Source organism: Ovis canadensis, chromosome 3, assembly GCF_042477335.2.
Source record: "Ovis canadensis isolate MfBH-ARS-UI-01 breed Bighorn chromosome 3, ARS-UI_OviCan_v2, whole genome shotgun sequence".
Lineage (NCBI taxonomy): Eukaryota > Metazoa > Chordata > Mammalia > Artiodactyla > Bovidae > Ovis > Ovis canadensis.
In genome coordinates this window covers 58880253-58896766 of record NC_091247.1, presented here as the reverse complement: position 1 = coordinate 58896766, position 16514 = coordinate 58880253, and the positions used below count along the sequence as shown (strand labels likewise).

The 16514-nt window shown below is 42.0% G+C and overlaps 1 protein-coding gene across 4 annotated transcripts in view; it reads right to left on the bottom strand.

The window, feature by feature from the left end:
- The window catches only part of SMYD1 (SET and MYND domain containing 1), a 47832-nt gene extending 34538 nt beyond the window's left edge, over positions 1–13294 (bottom strand). For 3 of the 4 annotated variants that reach the window (XM_069583189.1, XM_069583190.1, XM_069583192.1), the window contains exon 1: positions 12786–13294. In XM_069583189.1, the coding sequence (XP_069439290.1) occupies positions 12786–12922 (137 nt within the window). In that variant the 5' untranslated portion in view covers positions 12923–13294. The remainder of the gene's footprint in view (positions 1–12785) is intronic. The other variant, XM_069583191.1, reaches the window with a different exon arrangement.
- Positions 13295–16514: the final 3220 nt, after the last annotated feature.

Genomic DNA, 16514 nt, shown 5'->3' with positions numbered 1-16514 from the left:
AATTCTGTGCATTTGGCAAGAGTAAGGATGACAGAGTTGCTGATGTCACCAGTGTTATGTGATGTGTTCTCTTGGCTCAGAAAGAAAGCGGAAGTGATAGGTGACCAACTCCACAAACTGCTGTGAGGTGCAATGCCAGTAGTTAATCATAAAGTGCTTAAGGGTTTGAAAGGTTAGTGCCTACTTACAGGTTAGGTTATTCCCATAGTAATGTCTTCCTCACTCCCTTGTATTCCCTGAAGACTTCGCAGCGAGAGAGGAAGAGTAGAATTACTTACAATTGCGCAGAATTGCAGCCCATTAATTACTTGAACAAGGAGTAGGCTAGAGACAGAGCCCCAAGATACTACAGTATAGACCTCACCCCATACTGGGTGATGGAGAGACCTTTACAACAATGTATACAATCCCTTATCAGGCCTTGACTCGATTCAGCCACCAGTTCAACAATGTCTTGCCTTCATTTTGTCTCATCAGAGTCTTTACAATCACTTTGTTATAATAAATGTTTAATTACAGTTCATAAGAAGAAAATGTGATCAATCTGAAATGATCTTTCTGAACTCATGGTGGGTCCCAAATGTTAACCATCAAATCGTTGTCTACAGGCTCCCAATCTGTTTTAGATTCCATTTTACAATTTTTAAAGTTTGGGGAAAAAAAGCTACAAGGATATACTGTACAACACAGGGAATATAGCCAATATTTTGTCATAGCTATAAATGGAGTATAACCTTTAAAATTTGTGAATCACTGCATTGTACACGTGTGACATATAATATCATACATCAACTATACTTTAATTAAATAAATAAAGTTCTAATACCACTTTCTAACTTATTTATTTTAAAGGAGTATAGTTGATTTACAATGTTTCAGGTATACAGTAATGTGATTCAGTTATACATATATATATATCCTTTTTCAGATTCTTTTCCATTATAGGTTATTACAACATATTAAATATAGTTCCCTGTGCTGTATAGTAGGTCCTTGTTGTGTATCTGTTTTCTATATAGTAGTGTGTATCTGTTAATCCCACATTCCCAATTTATCCTTCCCCACTTAAAACCACATCTTAGATTCCAGGAGAAAGACTGGTTCTGCCAGCCAGCTTAGCTGATGACCTTCACCAAGCCACATTTCTCCTCCTTAGGCTCATTTTTTCAGGCCCCACAAGAGTCCCACTTACACAGTGCTTTGCAATTTTCAGAGATATTTTTAAGCAATTCTCTTTTGTTAAACTGTCACAGCAACCCTTCAGTGTATAGGTCATCACTGTCTTCCCAGGGATATTATTCTCATAGGGGTCCCTGGTGCCTGACACTGTTCCCAGCACAGAAGGCAGAGGAAGCTCCCAAACCTACCTGCTTTGTGTACAGCCCTGAGTGTGCCCTGCCCCAGCCAGCGGGTCCCTGCTCACTCTTTCCTCTGCAGCCCTGGGTTGTATCATCTGTCAGAGTCAAGAGGGATGGAAAGGCAGCTGCTGCTCAGCTCCTTGTATGGAAATAACTGGTTCCTGGTCAGATAAATGCAAATAGAAGGCGCCTGCAAGGTGAACGAGCCCTCTGAAAACACAGCCAGAGAGGACTGGACCAACTGTTCTGGCTTCCTGGGCTACCTAAAAACTTGTAGCCTGAGAGGAGGTCTCCCCTTAAAAATTTCAAGGGAGAGCATCTGTCTTAAAGAAATCACATCCAGGAGAGGGGTTCAGGATGGGAGGACACATGTATACCTATGGGCAATTCATGTTGATGTATAGCAAAAACCATCACAATATTGTAAAATAATTATCCTCCAATTAAAATAATTAATTTTAAAAAAGAACATCGCATCCCTCAAGTACCTGGATAACTTTACAATGTTTTAAATTCCTTCTTCCTTCCTTGTTCCTCCCCATCTTTCTTTTTCACAATTTTTTATTGGGCATCATTTGCAACAGTGTGGATGGACCTGGAGGGCATTATGCTTAGTGAAATAAGTCAGAAAGAGAAAGGTAAGTAATGTTTGTTATCACGTATATGTGAAATCTAAAAAATAAAATCAACAGATGAGTATAACAAAAACAGAAACAGACTCACAGATGTAGAGAACAAACTAGTGGTTACTAGTGGGAAGAGGAAAGGTGGAAGGGTCGTGATAGGGATATGGGATTAAGAGACACAAACTACTGGGACTTCCCTCGCAGTCACATGATTAAGACTCAGCGCTTCCAATGCTGGGGGATGCAGTTTCAATCCCTGATTGGGGAACTAAGATCCCACATGCTGTAATGCAGCCAAAAGATAAAAAAATAAATAAAAAATTTAAAACGAAGGTATAAAAAAAAAAGTCTCATCGTAGTTGATAATGATTCCATGATCCTACCACCTCCTTCTGTAAAGACATTTTTTTTAAAAAAGAAATACAAACTACTATGGATAAAATAAATGAGCTGTAAGGAAATAAGCTATAAGGATACAACACAGGGAAATACAGCAAGTGTTTTGTAATAACTTTAGATGGAATATAATCTATAAAAATATTGAATCAGTGTGTCATACAGTTGAAGCTAATATGATATTGTAAATTAACTATACTTCAATTTTTGAATTTTTTGTTTTCTTTATATTTTTTACTATATTTCCATTTTTAAAAGTAAATTAAAAGTTCTAAGTTTATTAAAAAGCATTTATTGAGCATCTATTATGTGTCTTGCCTTGAGCTAGCTGACAGAGATAAAGAAGATACAGACTTTGCCTTCAAGCAGTCCCCAGTTTGGGCTGAAGCCTAAACACATATAAGGAAGGTGAGGCATGCCCCCCAGGAATCCTGCTGCAGGATTCAAGGTCAAGGAAGGAGGAATCTGGGAAGGCCATCACCGAGGAGGCTGGGAGGCACGGTTCTGACTGTCTGAAGATGAGCCGAGTTATACATAGAAGGTCAAGTGCTCTGCCACGGAGAGGCACCGGCATGAGTCAAGGGCTTCCATGGGGGAAGCAGTCAGGGCAGGTGTATCTAGCGGACAGCAGGAACTGTTTGACAAGATCACATTATCGGCAAATAATGTTGGAAAAATGACTGGACTGTGGGGGACCTAGAATGCATCTTTCAGTAATAAGACCTTATTCTACCGGCAGCGGGGCTGGGGTGGAGGGGACAGAAGGGGTCCAGTGGAGGCTTCTGCAGAGAGGAGAGACGTGGCCAGAGCTGGGACACTCAGTTTCTTTTTGCTGCTGCATACACCTGGTGTCATTTTCTAAAATTGTGTTTGTTTGTTTTTGGCTTTGCTGGGTCTTCGTTGCTGCTCGGGCTTTCTCTAGTTGTGACGGGGGCACTCTCCAGTTGCAGTGTGTGGCCTTCCCACTGCAGTGCCTTCTCTTGCTGCAGAGCGTGGGCTCTCGGCGAGTGGGCGTCAGCAGTGCTGTGTGTAGGCTCTAGAGCTCAGTGCTTGTGGCATTTGGGCTCTGTTGCTCCACAGCATGTGGGATCTTCCCGGATCAGGGATCAAACCCAGTATCTCCTGCATTGGCAGGTGGATTCTTCCCCACTGAGCCACCAGGGAAGCCCCCCAGTCTTGTTTTTAAATGGCCCATGTCAATCCTTAAGGGATTCACATTTGCACAATTATTTACCTTAGCGGAAGTTAGGTGGTGCTACATCCCTAGACCAGACCTAGAGATTTTTAACACTTCTTTGATTAAAATAGCAACTTTCAAGATTTTCTCTGCCACAGCTCCCAGGACAAGGCTCACACACCTCACTCAGACCTGGATGCACCTCCCACACTCTACCAAACCCCTCTTCCCAGACTCAGAACACATCTTCAGATGCAAATAAGAGAAGGTGACATTGTTTGGGGGACAACTTGGCATTTGACCTAATCTTTGCTTAAAAAGCTATTATCCCCAAACTTCTGCATGTAAGGATTAGTTAATAAAGTTTAGCAACACGGCTCACTATGGGTCATGCGACATATCAACATGTCTGACCTCTGCAGATGAATTAAAGTGCCAAATTAAAGATACATGTCTAAATCTACTCTGTGGTTATCCTTAACACCAAATGCAAATGTTGAAGACTGTAGCCCGAATACTTTCACAGTTACTCATTCATTTTCTGAACTATCTGCTCAGGAACTTATCTAATCCCTTTATTAAACTATTTCCATTTATAGCATCATTTATATCCCACCACTTACCCACCAGCTGTTACCAGATTAAGGTCACACATGTATTTGTGCATATGCCATGGTTAATTCTGGTGTTCCCATGGGTCCACATAGAATTACATGGGCTGCAAGCCCAGCTGTCTCTATTGGACCTGAAGAAGCTCATAGCTGGCTTAATTTTCAAAAAAGCCCAGCTGACAGTAATTTGTTCTAAACTATCTTTCTTGTCAAATTCTCAGAGAATGAACTTCTGTTGTCGGGGGAAATGATGAGGAGAAGGGACAGTTAGGGAGCTTGGGATGGACATGTACACACTGCTCTATTTAAAATGGATAACCCACAAGGACCTACTGAATAGCACAGGGAGCTCTGCTCAGTGTTACGTGCAGCCTGGATGGGAGGGAGTTTGAGGGAGAATGGATCCATGTGTGTGTATGGCTGAGTCCCTTCACTGTTCACCTGAAACTGTCACAACTTTGCTTGTTAATTGACTATAATACAAAATAAAACGTTTTTTAAAAATCTTTATTTTTCTCATATTTTCATCTCTGATTTTCCCTGCTCAGATGGATAGATAGGTTCTCTTGGGCACTTCCAACTCTTTAAACAGAATTATTTAGGAGTTGGTCAAGAACTTTAAAATAAAAAATTCACTGTCCTTTTCACTTCTTAACATCATGTGTGAAAAACTGGATTAATAGGAAGTGCATATTATTGGTTGAAGTAAGCTGAAAAATAGCCCCCCAAAATGTCAATGTCCTACTCCTGGAAACTACATGAATTACCTTACATAGCAAAAGGGACTTGCGGATGAAGTTAAGATTAAGAACCTTGAGACGGGAAGGTAAAACTGAATCATCTGGGTGAGTGTAACGTAATCACTAGGGTCCTACAAAGGATGCAGGAGGTCAGAGGAGAAGATGCTATACAACTGCTTTAAAGCCCAGAGATGCAGGCAGCCTATAGAAGCTAAAAAAAAATCTTGGAAACATAGTCCTGTTTTATTTCAGCTAATAAATTTGTGTTGTTTAAACCACTAAATTTGTGATAATATTTTATACCAAGAGTAGAAAACTAATTGGGGCTTTCCAGGTGGCTCAGTGGTAAAGAATCCACCTGCTGATGCAGGAGACATCAGTTTATTCCCTGCGTTAGGAAGATCCCCTGGAGAAGGAAATGGCAACCCACTCCAGTATTCTTGCCTGGGAAATTCCATGGATAGAGGAACCTGGCAGTCTACAGTCCATGAAGTTGCAAGAGTCAGACACAACTTAGTAACTAAACAACAACAAAGGAAACTAATACATTGGTTTATTATTAGAAACATTTTTTTCCTGTATCAAAGTGAAAGTGTTAGCCACTCAGTCGTGTCCAACTCTTTGCAACCCTGTTGACAGTAGCCCTCCAGGCTCCTCCGTCCATGAATTTCCTCAGGCAAGAATACTGGAGTGGGTTGCCATTTCCTTCTCTGGGGGATCTTCCCAACTCAGGGATTTAACCCAGGTTTTCTGCGTTGCTGGCAAATTCTTTACCATCTGAGCCACCAGGGAAGCCCCTTTCCCTGTATAGTCACATGTATATTTCTGTTTCTTACCTACAAGTCTCTGGATCTAACCTTTCTCAGGCCCCAGAACCAGATCTTGATTCTTCTGCAATTAATAGATGTATATTCTTTCTTTTATTACGACTAAATATTAATAATTGAATTGACAAGAACAAAAGAAAATTAGGTAGGCAGTAGTAGGCCCACTTGTAGGGGTTGGGTGGTTGGGGAGGATAGTGAAAAGCGATGACAGACAAGACCCTGGGAGACTCAACCCCTGCCCTGGCCTGTGTGACCCGGGAAAGCCTCACTAAGCCTCAGTTTCCCCATCTGTAAGAAAGAGGACTTGAATGAATTTGATGGGTCTCAACCTTCTTCTAGGTTGAGGACCATTTTGAAAGTAATAACTTTCTCCCCAGAAATAAAAAGCATGCATGCACATCCACGTACATTTTGATCCTCTCATTACAGGTGCTTCCCTAGCTAAGGATCCAAGGACCCAGTCAGGAACCCATAGGCTACAGATTCTCTAAATGTAAGACATCTGGGACTTTATCAAATAAAAAGAAGAAAAAATTGAATAGTATTTCTGGCTTCTAGAACTGCCCACGAACACTTTCCTTATAAAAAGTACATTTGTTGTATTTGATGCTAAATTAAATCAAAACAAGCTTTATTCCTATATTAGCCTAACACCCCTGTCTTGCCACACTGTAGTCCCTTGCATGTACTGAAAAAAATGGTGTAACTCAGAAAATCTCAGGTTGGAAGAGATCTTCAGTGTCCTATGATCCAATTCCCCTCGATGGCCCAACACGTACTCTACATCATCTCTGTTGTCATCAAGAAATACACACTTCACTTCCAGACTGCCAACAACCCTATTCTACCTAGAAGGTAATAGAAACTCAGTGTCAGGGGCTCAAAAGCTTACAGATGCTCCAGGGAAAGCTTTGGAGCTAATAACATCTTTTTTGTTGTTCAGTCCCTCAGTCATGTCCGACTCTTTGTGACCCCATTGACTATAGCATGCCAGGCTTCCCTGTACTTCACAGGGAAGCCCTGTAGTAATAAACAAACGAGCTACAATATAATTTTTAAGTGAGGGCATCAACAGAAAATAGACAAATTGCAGAAGAAGAAACGTAATGACCAATAGGCATATTTAAAAGACCTTTCACCCCCTTAATAATAATAATAAATTCAAACAAAATAATGCTGGGCTTTCCTGGTGGCTCAGTGGTAAAGAATCCACCTGTCAATGCAGAGGACATAGGTTCAGTCCTGGTCTGAGAGGATCCCACACGCAGCAGAGCAGCTAAGCCCTTGGGTCACCACTATTGAGCCTGTGCTCTAGAGCCTGGGAACTGTAACTACTGAGCCTATATGCCCTCAAGCCTATACTCTACAACAAGAGAAGCCACCAAAATGAGAAGCCTGAGTACCACAACTCGAGAGTAGCCCCTGCTCTCCCCAGCTAGAGAAAAGCCCACAACAAAAACCCAACACAGCCAAAATAAATAAATAAAATTATATTAAAAAAATAATAATAATTCTAAAACAAGTTTTAAAGGTTAGTGTTAGTCACTCAGTCGTGTCCGACTCTTTGTGACGCAGTGGACTGTAGTCCACCAGGCTCCTCTGTCCATGGAATTCTCCAGGCAAGAATACTAGAGTGGGTTGCCATTTGCTTCTTCAAGGGATCTTCTCCCAGGGATCAAACCAGGGTCTCCTGCATTGCAGGCAGATTCTTTACCATCCAAGCCAGCAGGGAAGCTCCTAAGAATGAATGTCTGCCATTACAGGAAGACGCAGGTTCAATCCCTGGTCTGGTAAGACTCCCACATGCCTCGGACAACTAAGCCTATATAAAATTAAGTACAGAGCAAAAGGAGAAGAGAGAAACATTAAACAACTCAAGCTTATCCACCATGCTTGGGGGCTCACCCACTTTCAAAGACCAAATCCATGAAAGATGACTCCTTGGTAAATTGACCTTATCCACCTACTTTGCCTTCATCCCCTTCCAGCATGAAACTCAGAATCCCCCAAAAGCATGACACAGAGGCTCCCTTCTAAACGTCAGTTTTGGTTGATTCACAGTGGCTGCTGCTAGAAAGAACAGTGAGGCCAAGTTGGAGTTCAGGAAGAAGGTGTTGCCTGATTGATTAGCCATGTCTACCAGGGATCCTGGTGCCCAAGTGCTGCTCATTTGCCAGGTCTCAATGGATTATCTCTGTTTTATTCTTGGCCTTTTATGTTTAAGCAGATGACCTGTTTTTCCAACCAACCAAATTAAAGCGATTTTAACCAGACCTAAGGGCTATATAACAAAGGCCTGAAGAGCTGCTCTGAATGCTAAGCCCAGTCTATTCTAACAAAGACACAATTCAACTTGCAAGTCAACATGACACAGTGCAGCATTATATTTTAAAGCTAAATATATCATGCATTATGAACCAGAAATTCCACTCCTAGGATACACATCCCATGTATCTGTTGACCAAGAGATAGAAACAAACATGTCCCATAGCAACTACTTGCAGGAGGATGGAAACATAAATTGTGGTACATACACATACAGAGCTTACCCATTTTGTTAGTTACACAAAACCATATGGATAAATAATAGAAGAACATTTGAACGAAAGAAGCAAGAGCATAAAACCACCTATAACTGTACACCTCGGCATGTTGATGTATGGCAAAACCAATACAATATTGGAAAGTAAAAAAAAAAAATAAACAATAAAATTTTAAAAAAGATGAAAAACAAGCTATAAAAACTAAATTATTTGTTGTTTAGGAATATGTACATATATGGCAAAACTATCATTGAAAACACAGGGGAATAAGTAACACAAAATTCAGACTACTACTGTAGTTACCTTTGGGGCAAGCATGGGACAGGATAGGGAAAGATAGGCAAGATGAATGTAATAGAATGTTCTAGTTAAGTAGGATGGTGGTTTCACAGGGGTTCATTTATTGTGATGCTTCATGTATGTTTGTGTGTGTACTCGATCACTCAGTCGTGTCTGACTCTTTACAATCCCATGGACTTTAGCTGGCCAGACTCCTCTGTCCATGGAATTTTCTAAGCAAGAATACTGGAATGGGTTGCCATTTCCTACTCCAGGGGATCTTCTCAACGCAGGGATTGAACCCTCGTCTGTTGCATCTCCTGCATTAGCAGGCAGATTCTTTACCACTGTGCCACCTGGGAAGTCCTGTAATGATTCACAGAATATATACATATACATACATATATATTTCATGTATTGTTTGCAAGAAGAGATTTTCATTTAATGCCCTACTCAACTAAAGATAAAATCTTCATTTTGGAAGGTAATGCAGATAGCCTGGTTTGCAGTAACACAGTGTTAGAAAATGCTTCTTTCATAGGGTGACTTTTGTGGGTCACCTGGTCTACCTCCCCAGTCAGGTTTCTCCCTTACAGTGGCTGAATCTCACCAGGACCCTAAAATTGGAGTGAAGATAGGATGAGCAAAGCTTTCCTCTGATGCTTCTCTAGGCTGTCTCAGGTACACCCGAGCAGTTCCCTCATCTCTGCAGTGATGAGTTTGGTTATATCTCTTATTTTTTAATTATGAAGCAGTCATTTCAATTTCTATGTTTCTTTCTTTTTTATTGAAATATAGTTGACTTGAAATGTTGTATTAGTTTCAGGTGTACTAGGTAAATCACTTTTAAAAATAATCTTTTCAATTTTTTAAATCATTTTAAAGATCATTTACTCTAATCATCCTAATCTTTATTATTATTATAACAATAAGATTTTATTAGCATTTTATCTGCAACATGCACTAAAGTTGTTTTTATATAGTTATTATTTCAAATGAATGATGAATTTTTTGTAATAAGAAAAACATGCAAACAATCTGAATGTCCATTTATACAGGAATGGTCAGAAAGTATGCAGTCTTAAACTCTACAAAGAGAGTACAGTAACACAGAAGATACCTAAATCATTATATGAAAATCTTCCCAGGTTGGGAGGTGGTAAAAAAAAATCTGCCTGCCAGCTCAAAAGACACAAGAGGGGGAGGTTTGATCCCTGGGCCAGGAAGATCCCCTGGAGTTAGAAATGGCAACTCACTCCAGTATTCTTGTCTGGAAGATTCTACAGACAGTAGCCTCATGGGCTATAGTCCATGGGGTCCCAAAGAGTCAGACATGACTGGGCATGCTCGACGTTTAGATAAGATCCCAACTAATAGTACAAATAAATGAAACCTATGTTTTAAAATGGGTTTCCCTGGTGACTCAGTGGTAAAGAATCTGCCTGCCAATGCAGGAGACTCAGGTTCAATCCTTAGCTTGGGAAGATCCCTTGGAGAAGGGAATGGCAACACACTCCAGTATTCTTGCCTGGGAAATCCCATGGATAGAGGAGCCTGTGGGGTCACAAAGAGTCGGACATGACTTAGTGAATAAACAACAACAACGTTTTAAAATAAGCTGGAAGGAAATAGACAACCATGTCAATGTTAGCTTCATGTGAAGATACATTTTTTTCTTCCTAAGTTTTACTCTTGTAATAGAAAGAAAATCCACTCAACTTCAGACACTTTTGAAAGGGAAACTGATTGGCAATGTTGGTTTTTAGGGAGTTGAAGACACCCATGGATGTTCTATAAAAGGCAAGATGGTGACTCAGTAGTAGTACTAAGATCGTTGTTCAGAGTTCTTGTGTTTCTAGCTTTTTCTGTCTTAATTCTGAATCCAATTGATTCCTCAACTGCTCCCAACACACCCACACAAGTAAATAAAGTAAGACACACTCCCCCTGAAGAAGTATTACTGTCATCTCAGCCTTTCTAAATTCCTCAGCTGTAGCTAGCCATATACTCCATTCTCAGCCTTTTCCCTGAAGGTCTTGGTGGGCAGGAAGAAATGAGAATTTGAATGCTACTTAAATTATCTCTGAAAAGCTGTGCCTATTCTCAGGATGGTCATACAGTGAGTCAACCACCAAATCGAGGTTATCAGAGGCCTTCTTAATTTAGACCACATCAGTGTCAGTCAGGTCACCCCAATTTGGGGGCTCAGAGAATACTGTCATAATGTTATCACAATGGAGGGTTTTTTAAAAATAAAGATTATTACTACTGGTTCGGGAAGATCCACTGAAGGAGGGTATGGCGACCCACTCCAGTGTTCTTTCCTGGAGAATCCCATGGACAGAGGAGCCTGACGAGCTACAGACCATGGGGTCACAAAGAGTCGGACACGACTAAAGCGACTGAGCACGCACACGTGCAAAAGTGTGGTGGGCAAGTACGGACGGGACTGTAGGGGGAATGGGAAGGTAAATTTAATAGATCCTCTTTGCAGGGCCTATTAAAATGGAAAACTGCGCACTCCAAGGCACAGTGATTTCTCTCCTAGCCAGTTCTCCTAGAGAATAATCACACATGCATGCAAGTGGACATGGTCAAGGATTTCAATCACAGAAACATTTGTTTGTATGAAAAATTGGAAACCACCAAATGTCTCTCAACGGGACAATAGATTTTCAAAAGTTCATATATTCATACGGTAAAATACCCACAGCAGTTAAAATTGGTGGTCCATAGCACATGGATCAACATGGATAGATATACATGTGGGCAAAAAAAAAACAACGCAGATCTTTGAGGATTTAAAAGAAGTGGCTATAGACTTAATGGTTTCCATGAGGATAAATATCAAGACATGTTGTTTAGTGAAAGGAGCAAGTTCAAGGATAACATCGAAAGTATGATATTATTGGGAGTTCCCTAGTGACCTAGTAGTTAGGATTCTGTGCTTTCAGTGCCATGTCCCAGGTTCAATCCCAGGTCAGGGAACTGAGATTTCCCCAAACCACACAGTGTGGCCTGGAAAAAAAAAAAAAAAAAATATATATATATATATATAGTGCCATTTCTGTTAAAAAGAAAAAACAAACTACAGCTACGCATTTTGATAAGTACAGATATATATATATATATATATATATATATGTAGAGAGATGTAATAGTACAAGAACATTCTAGAAGGAAACATATTAAAGTCAAAACAAGGATTACCTCAGAGGAAAGACAGAGGAAACTGGGACCTGGGGTGGGAAACATGAAACAGGGTTACAGGTCATTGGTGATATTCTACTTTTCAAAGGTAAATGGATTCCAATGTTACTTGCGTGTTTGTAATTACTTTTTAAAAGTCTCAGAAATTACGTAATCTTCTAATATATTTATTACACCTCCGAAGCAAAAAATATGGAGCGTTCCATAGAAGAATGTCTCCTGGACACCACACCCCCTTTTCATTCCCTTTCCCTCCACCATCTGCACACACAGCACTCCCACTCGGGCAAGTTCACTTATGTTCTGAGTGCTTGTGTTGTGCTTAGTTGCTCAGTAATGTCCAACTCTTTGCTACCCCATGGACTGTAGCCCGAGAGGCTCCTCTGTCCATGGGATTCTCCAGGGAGGAAAACTGGAGTGGGTAACCATTTCCTTCTCCAAGTGATCCTCCCCACCCAGGGATTGAACCCAGGTCTCCTGCATTGCAGGCAGATTCTTTACTGTCTGAGCCACCAGGGAAGCCCAGTATCCTGAGAGTATGCCCTACAGCCTTCAATCACCTTTGCAACCCTCCTAGGCACCAGAGCAAATCCCATTGACCATGACCCTTTGCAGAAAAAGTATTGTCAGCAAACAGCTGTGCATGTACTCTTCATTATCAATAGCCACATGAATTGTATCCCTTTCCATGATCATTTTCTTATTAATTGGAGGATAATTGCTTTACAATGTTGCGTTAGCTTCCGCTGTACAACAATGTGCATCAGCTATATGTATACGTATACCCTCTCCCTCTTGAGTCTCCCTCCCACCCCAACCCTATCCCACCCCTCTAGGTCATCATGTCACCAGGCTGAGCTCCCTGTGTTTACAGCAGCTTCCCACCACCTACCTATTTACACACAGTAGTGCATATATGTCAGTGCTACTCTCCCTCAATTTTGAGAGCAAAGAATTTGAGAGTGTGGCATTGGCCAAATCACCAGGAGGAAAGAAGGCAACAACCCACATTCCATACCTGTCAAAAACCACAGCGGAATAAGCCCGCTCGGCGAAGATGATGTCAGCAGCACAGAACTCCTTCGTGGCCTTCAGACCTCTGCCTTTGCCCTCAGCAGTGAAGACCTCCACATTCTCCATTTCCCCTATTGTCATCTCAGAGTCTTCGGGCAGCTCGGCAGATATTTAAAACTGAGCCAAGTCCCTTGTCCTCGCAGCTATTTCAGCACCTTCAGCATCCCAAAGAGCAAGTCTATAAATGGACAAGCACCTCCCCTTCCCTACCCCCTCCAGCCCCTGGGCCCTCTCTCACTCCCCGTTCTGCTTTTTTTCCTGGAGACCGGGATGGGGCAGGCCAGAGGACAGTGACCCAGGAAGGATCCCCTCCACCTCCCAGCCAAGCTGACAAAGTAGAAAAAGACCATGGGCTGGTGTGCTTCTCAAATTGGGCCTGAAAATTTTGGAAAAGTTCCTTTACAAGGAGTAGCTAAGTCCTGGATTGCAGTCGTGCTCGGCTTTAGTTGGAATGGGCAGCACTTGGTCAGTAGGGTATTTTTAGCAACCAGATGCCTCTGTCAATCCAAAGCAGAGACAGCTGAAGTGGTCCAAGAGAAGAGGCGAGGTGATGCTTGCTGCTCTGGGACCCTTCAGCTGTCAGGCTTGGACTTTCTTAAGTGAGATGGGCCCCTTGTTTTCTCCATGGGTAGACTATTGGCAGAAAGTAACAGATGCTAATCTGACCCTTTGCCATATATATAACCTCTCTTCCCTGGTGGCTAAGACAGTAAAGACTCTGCCTGCAATGCAGGAGAGTCGGGTTCAATCCCTGGCTCAGGAAGATCCCATGGAGTAGGGAATGGCAACCCATCCCAGTATTCTTGCCTGGAGAATCCCGTGAACAGAGGAGCCCAGCAGGTTACAGTCCATGGGGTCACAAAGAGTCGGACATGACTGAGCAACTAAGTACTCTCTAGGTTCCAAGGGGCCTCCCTCTTCTCTAATGTTCCTTGGCTCTCCCACAGTGCCCCACCCAGGGCACGGAGGTCTAAGCATTCTCTGATGAATGTAGCTATGTTGGACCACAGGATGTGTTATGAAAGGAAGGCAGCTTTGAAGATGAAAGCCCTCATGTCAATCATTCTGTCAAATCTCCCTTAAACATCATGTCTGCTACCAGAAAAGTACCAATACCTTCTTTACCAGGAATGAGGACATTGGAAGGATTAGTCTAAAATCTCAGCTATTGAACTGGATGCCGCTCATCTTGCTCACCAGACAGCTCTCACTGAGGTTGAAAAGAAAGACGCTTGCAGATCTGGAGCTATGGTTTATCTTTTCAGGTAATATTTTTAGTTTCTGGGATGCATCTGTTTATGGATTTCTGTGCTCTGGGTTTCTGTAAGTGTACTAGTTTACAAGCACTGGCTTCTGAGTTAGACAGGTCTGCATTTGAATTTTGAGCCTTCTAGGACCATGGGCTTCCCAGGTGGCACTAGTGGTAAAGAACCTGCCTGCCAGTGCAGGAGACATAAGAGACCCCGATTCAATCCCTGGGTGGGGAAGATTCCCTGGAGAAGGGAATGGCAACCGACTCTAGTATTCTTGCCTAGAGAATCCAATGGACAGAAGAGCCTGGCAGGCCACAGTCCATAGGATCACAAAGAGTCGGAGATGACTGAAGCAACTTAGCGGGACAACTTTGAGATAGTACCTGTAAAACAAGGGTGATAATTTCTATCTCACTGGTAAATGAGATAATAGGTACGGTGGACATGACATAGCATTTGGCTATGTTCATACCGAACTTACTAAATGATAGCAAATTTATTTATTCTGTCCATTTTCTTCCTCAAAACCATCAAGATACATTCAAAATTCTAATGTGTCTTCAACCTAATTGTATCTCCTGACGCTTCTTTGCTCTTGTAAGCAGCTGGAGAATTGTCTGTCAGACCTTGCATGCATGCTACGTCACTTTAGTCGTGTCTGACTCTTTGCGACCCCATGGATGGTAGCTCGCTAAGCTCCTCTGTCCATGAGATTCTCCAGGCAAGGATACTAGAGTGGGTTGCCATGCCCTCCTCCAGGGGATCTTCCAGGGATCGAACCCAATTCTCTTGTGTCTCTTGCATTGTCAGGTAGCTAGCACCACCTGGGAAGCCATCTCCATGTATCCCAGGTTTTAGGTCATAACACATAGTGCCTGGAACTAGAGAATAATTCAGTGAACTCTGATCTATTCCAAAGGGCAAAACACATTAAGACATTTAAAATTGGGTGCCCTAAAAAATAAACATCACCTGCTCTCCGGGAAAAACAAAAGCGATTAAATAGGAGTTCTTCAGGTTAGTCTCAAATGAATGTCTATACCTACGTTGCCTGGCAACAGCCAGGGTCCACCCTTGGGAGCCAGCAGCTCTGCCTGGTAGAGATAACTTTGTTCTTCTTTAGACACAGGTTCAGCCCAACCCAGGGTCAAGGAAGACATCTACCTGCCCGAAGTCAGAAAGAGAGATGGAGCATCAAGCTTGGTGCTTTAGTTTCAGTGAGTCTCAACCTTTTCAGAACAACAAGATTATATTATTAAAACATGGTAGAGGGTGGTGCAGTGGATGAGAATGCAGGGGACATAAGTTCAGTCCCTGGTTCGGGAATATTCCATATCCCATGGAGCAACTAAATCCGTATGCTATAACTACTGAGCCTCAGAGCTGCAACTACTGAAGCAGACATACCTTTGGCCTGTGGTGTGCAACAAGAGAAACCACCGCAACGAGAAGCCAGCACACCACAACTAGAGAAAGCCCACACAAACCAACAAAGACCCAGTGCAGCCTAAATAAATAAATAAATAATTTTTAAAACATGGTAGACAGAATAATGGTTCCCCAAAGATACTTAGGTCCTACTCCACAACCCTGTGAATATATTATCTTACATGACAAAAGGGACTTTGCAAGCGTGATTAAATTAAACCTCTTGAGAGAGGGAGGTTATCCCTGGATTGTCCAGTTGGCCCAGTGAAATCATAAGAATCCTTATAAGAGGGAGTTGGGGGATGGTCAATGTCAGGTGGAAATGTAACAATGGAAGCAAGAAGATCAGAGTCAGAGAGACGTTTGAAGATGCTATATGATCAGCTTTGAAGAAGGAGGAAGGAGCTATGAGCAAAGAAATGTAGGTGCCCTCTATAAACTGGAAAAGGCAGGGGTATAGCTGCTCCTCCAAGAGCCCCCAGGAGGAGCATGGCCCTGATGACACTTTGATTTAAACCCAGTGAACCCTCCGTTTCTGGCTTCTGACAACTGAATTCTAATATGATAAGTTTATGTTATTTTAAATCACTAAGTAATTTGTTACTTGAACTTCCAGATGTTCAAGCTGGTTTTAGAAAAGGCAGAGGAACCAGAGATCAAATTGCCAACATCTGCTGGATCATGGAAAAAGCAAGAGAGTTCCAGAAATACATCTATTTCTGCTTTATTGACTATGCCAAACCCTTTGACTGTGTGGATCACAATCAACTATGGAAAATTCTGAAAGAGATGGGAATACCAGACCACCGGACCTGCCTCTTGAGAAACCTATATGCAGGTCAGGAAGCAACAGTTAGAACTGGACATGGAGCAACAGACTGGTTCCAAATAGGAAAAGGAGTACGTCAAGGCTGTATACTGTCACCCTGCTTATTTAACTTATATGCAGAGTACATCATGAGAAACGCTGGACTGGAAGAAGCACAAGCTGG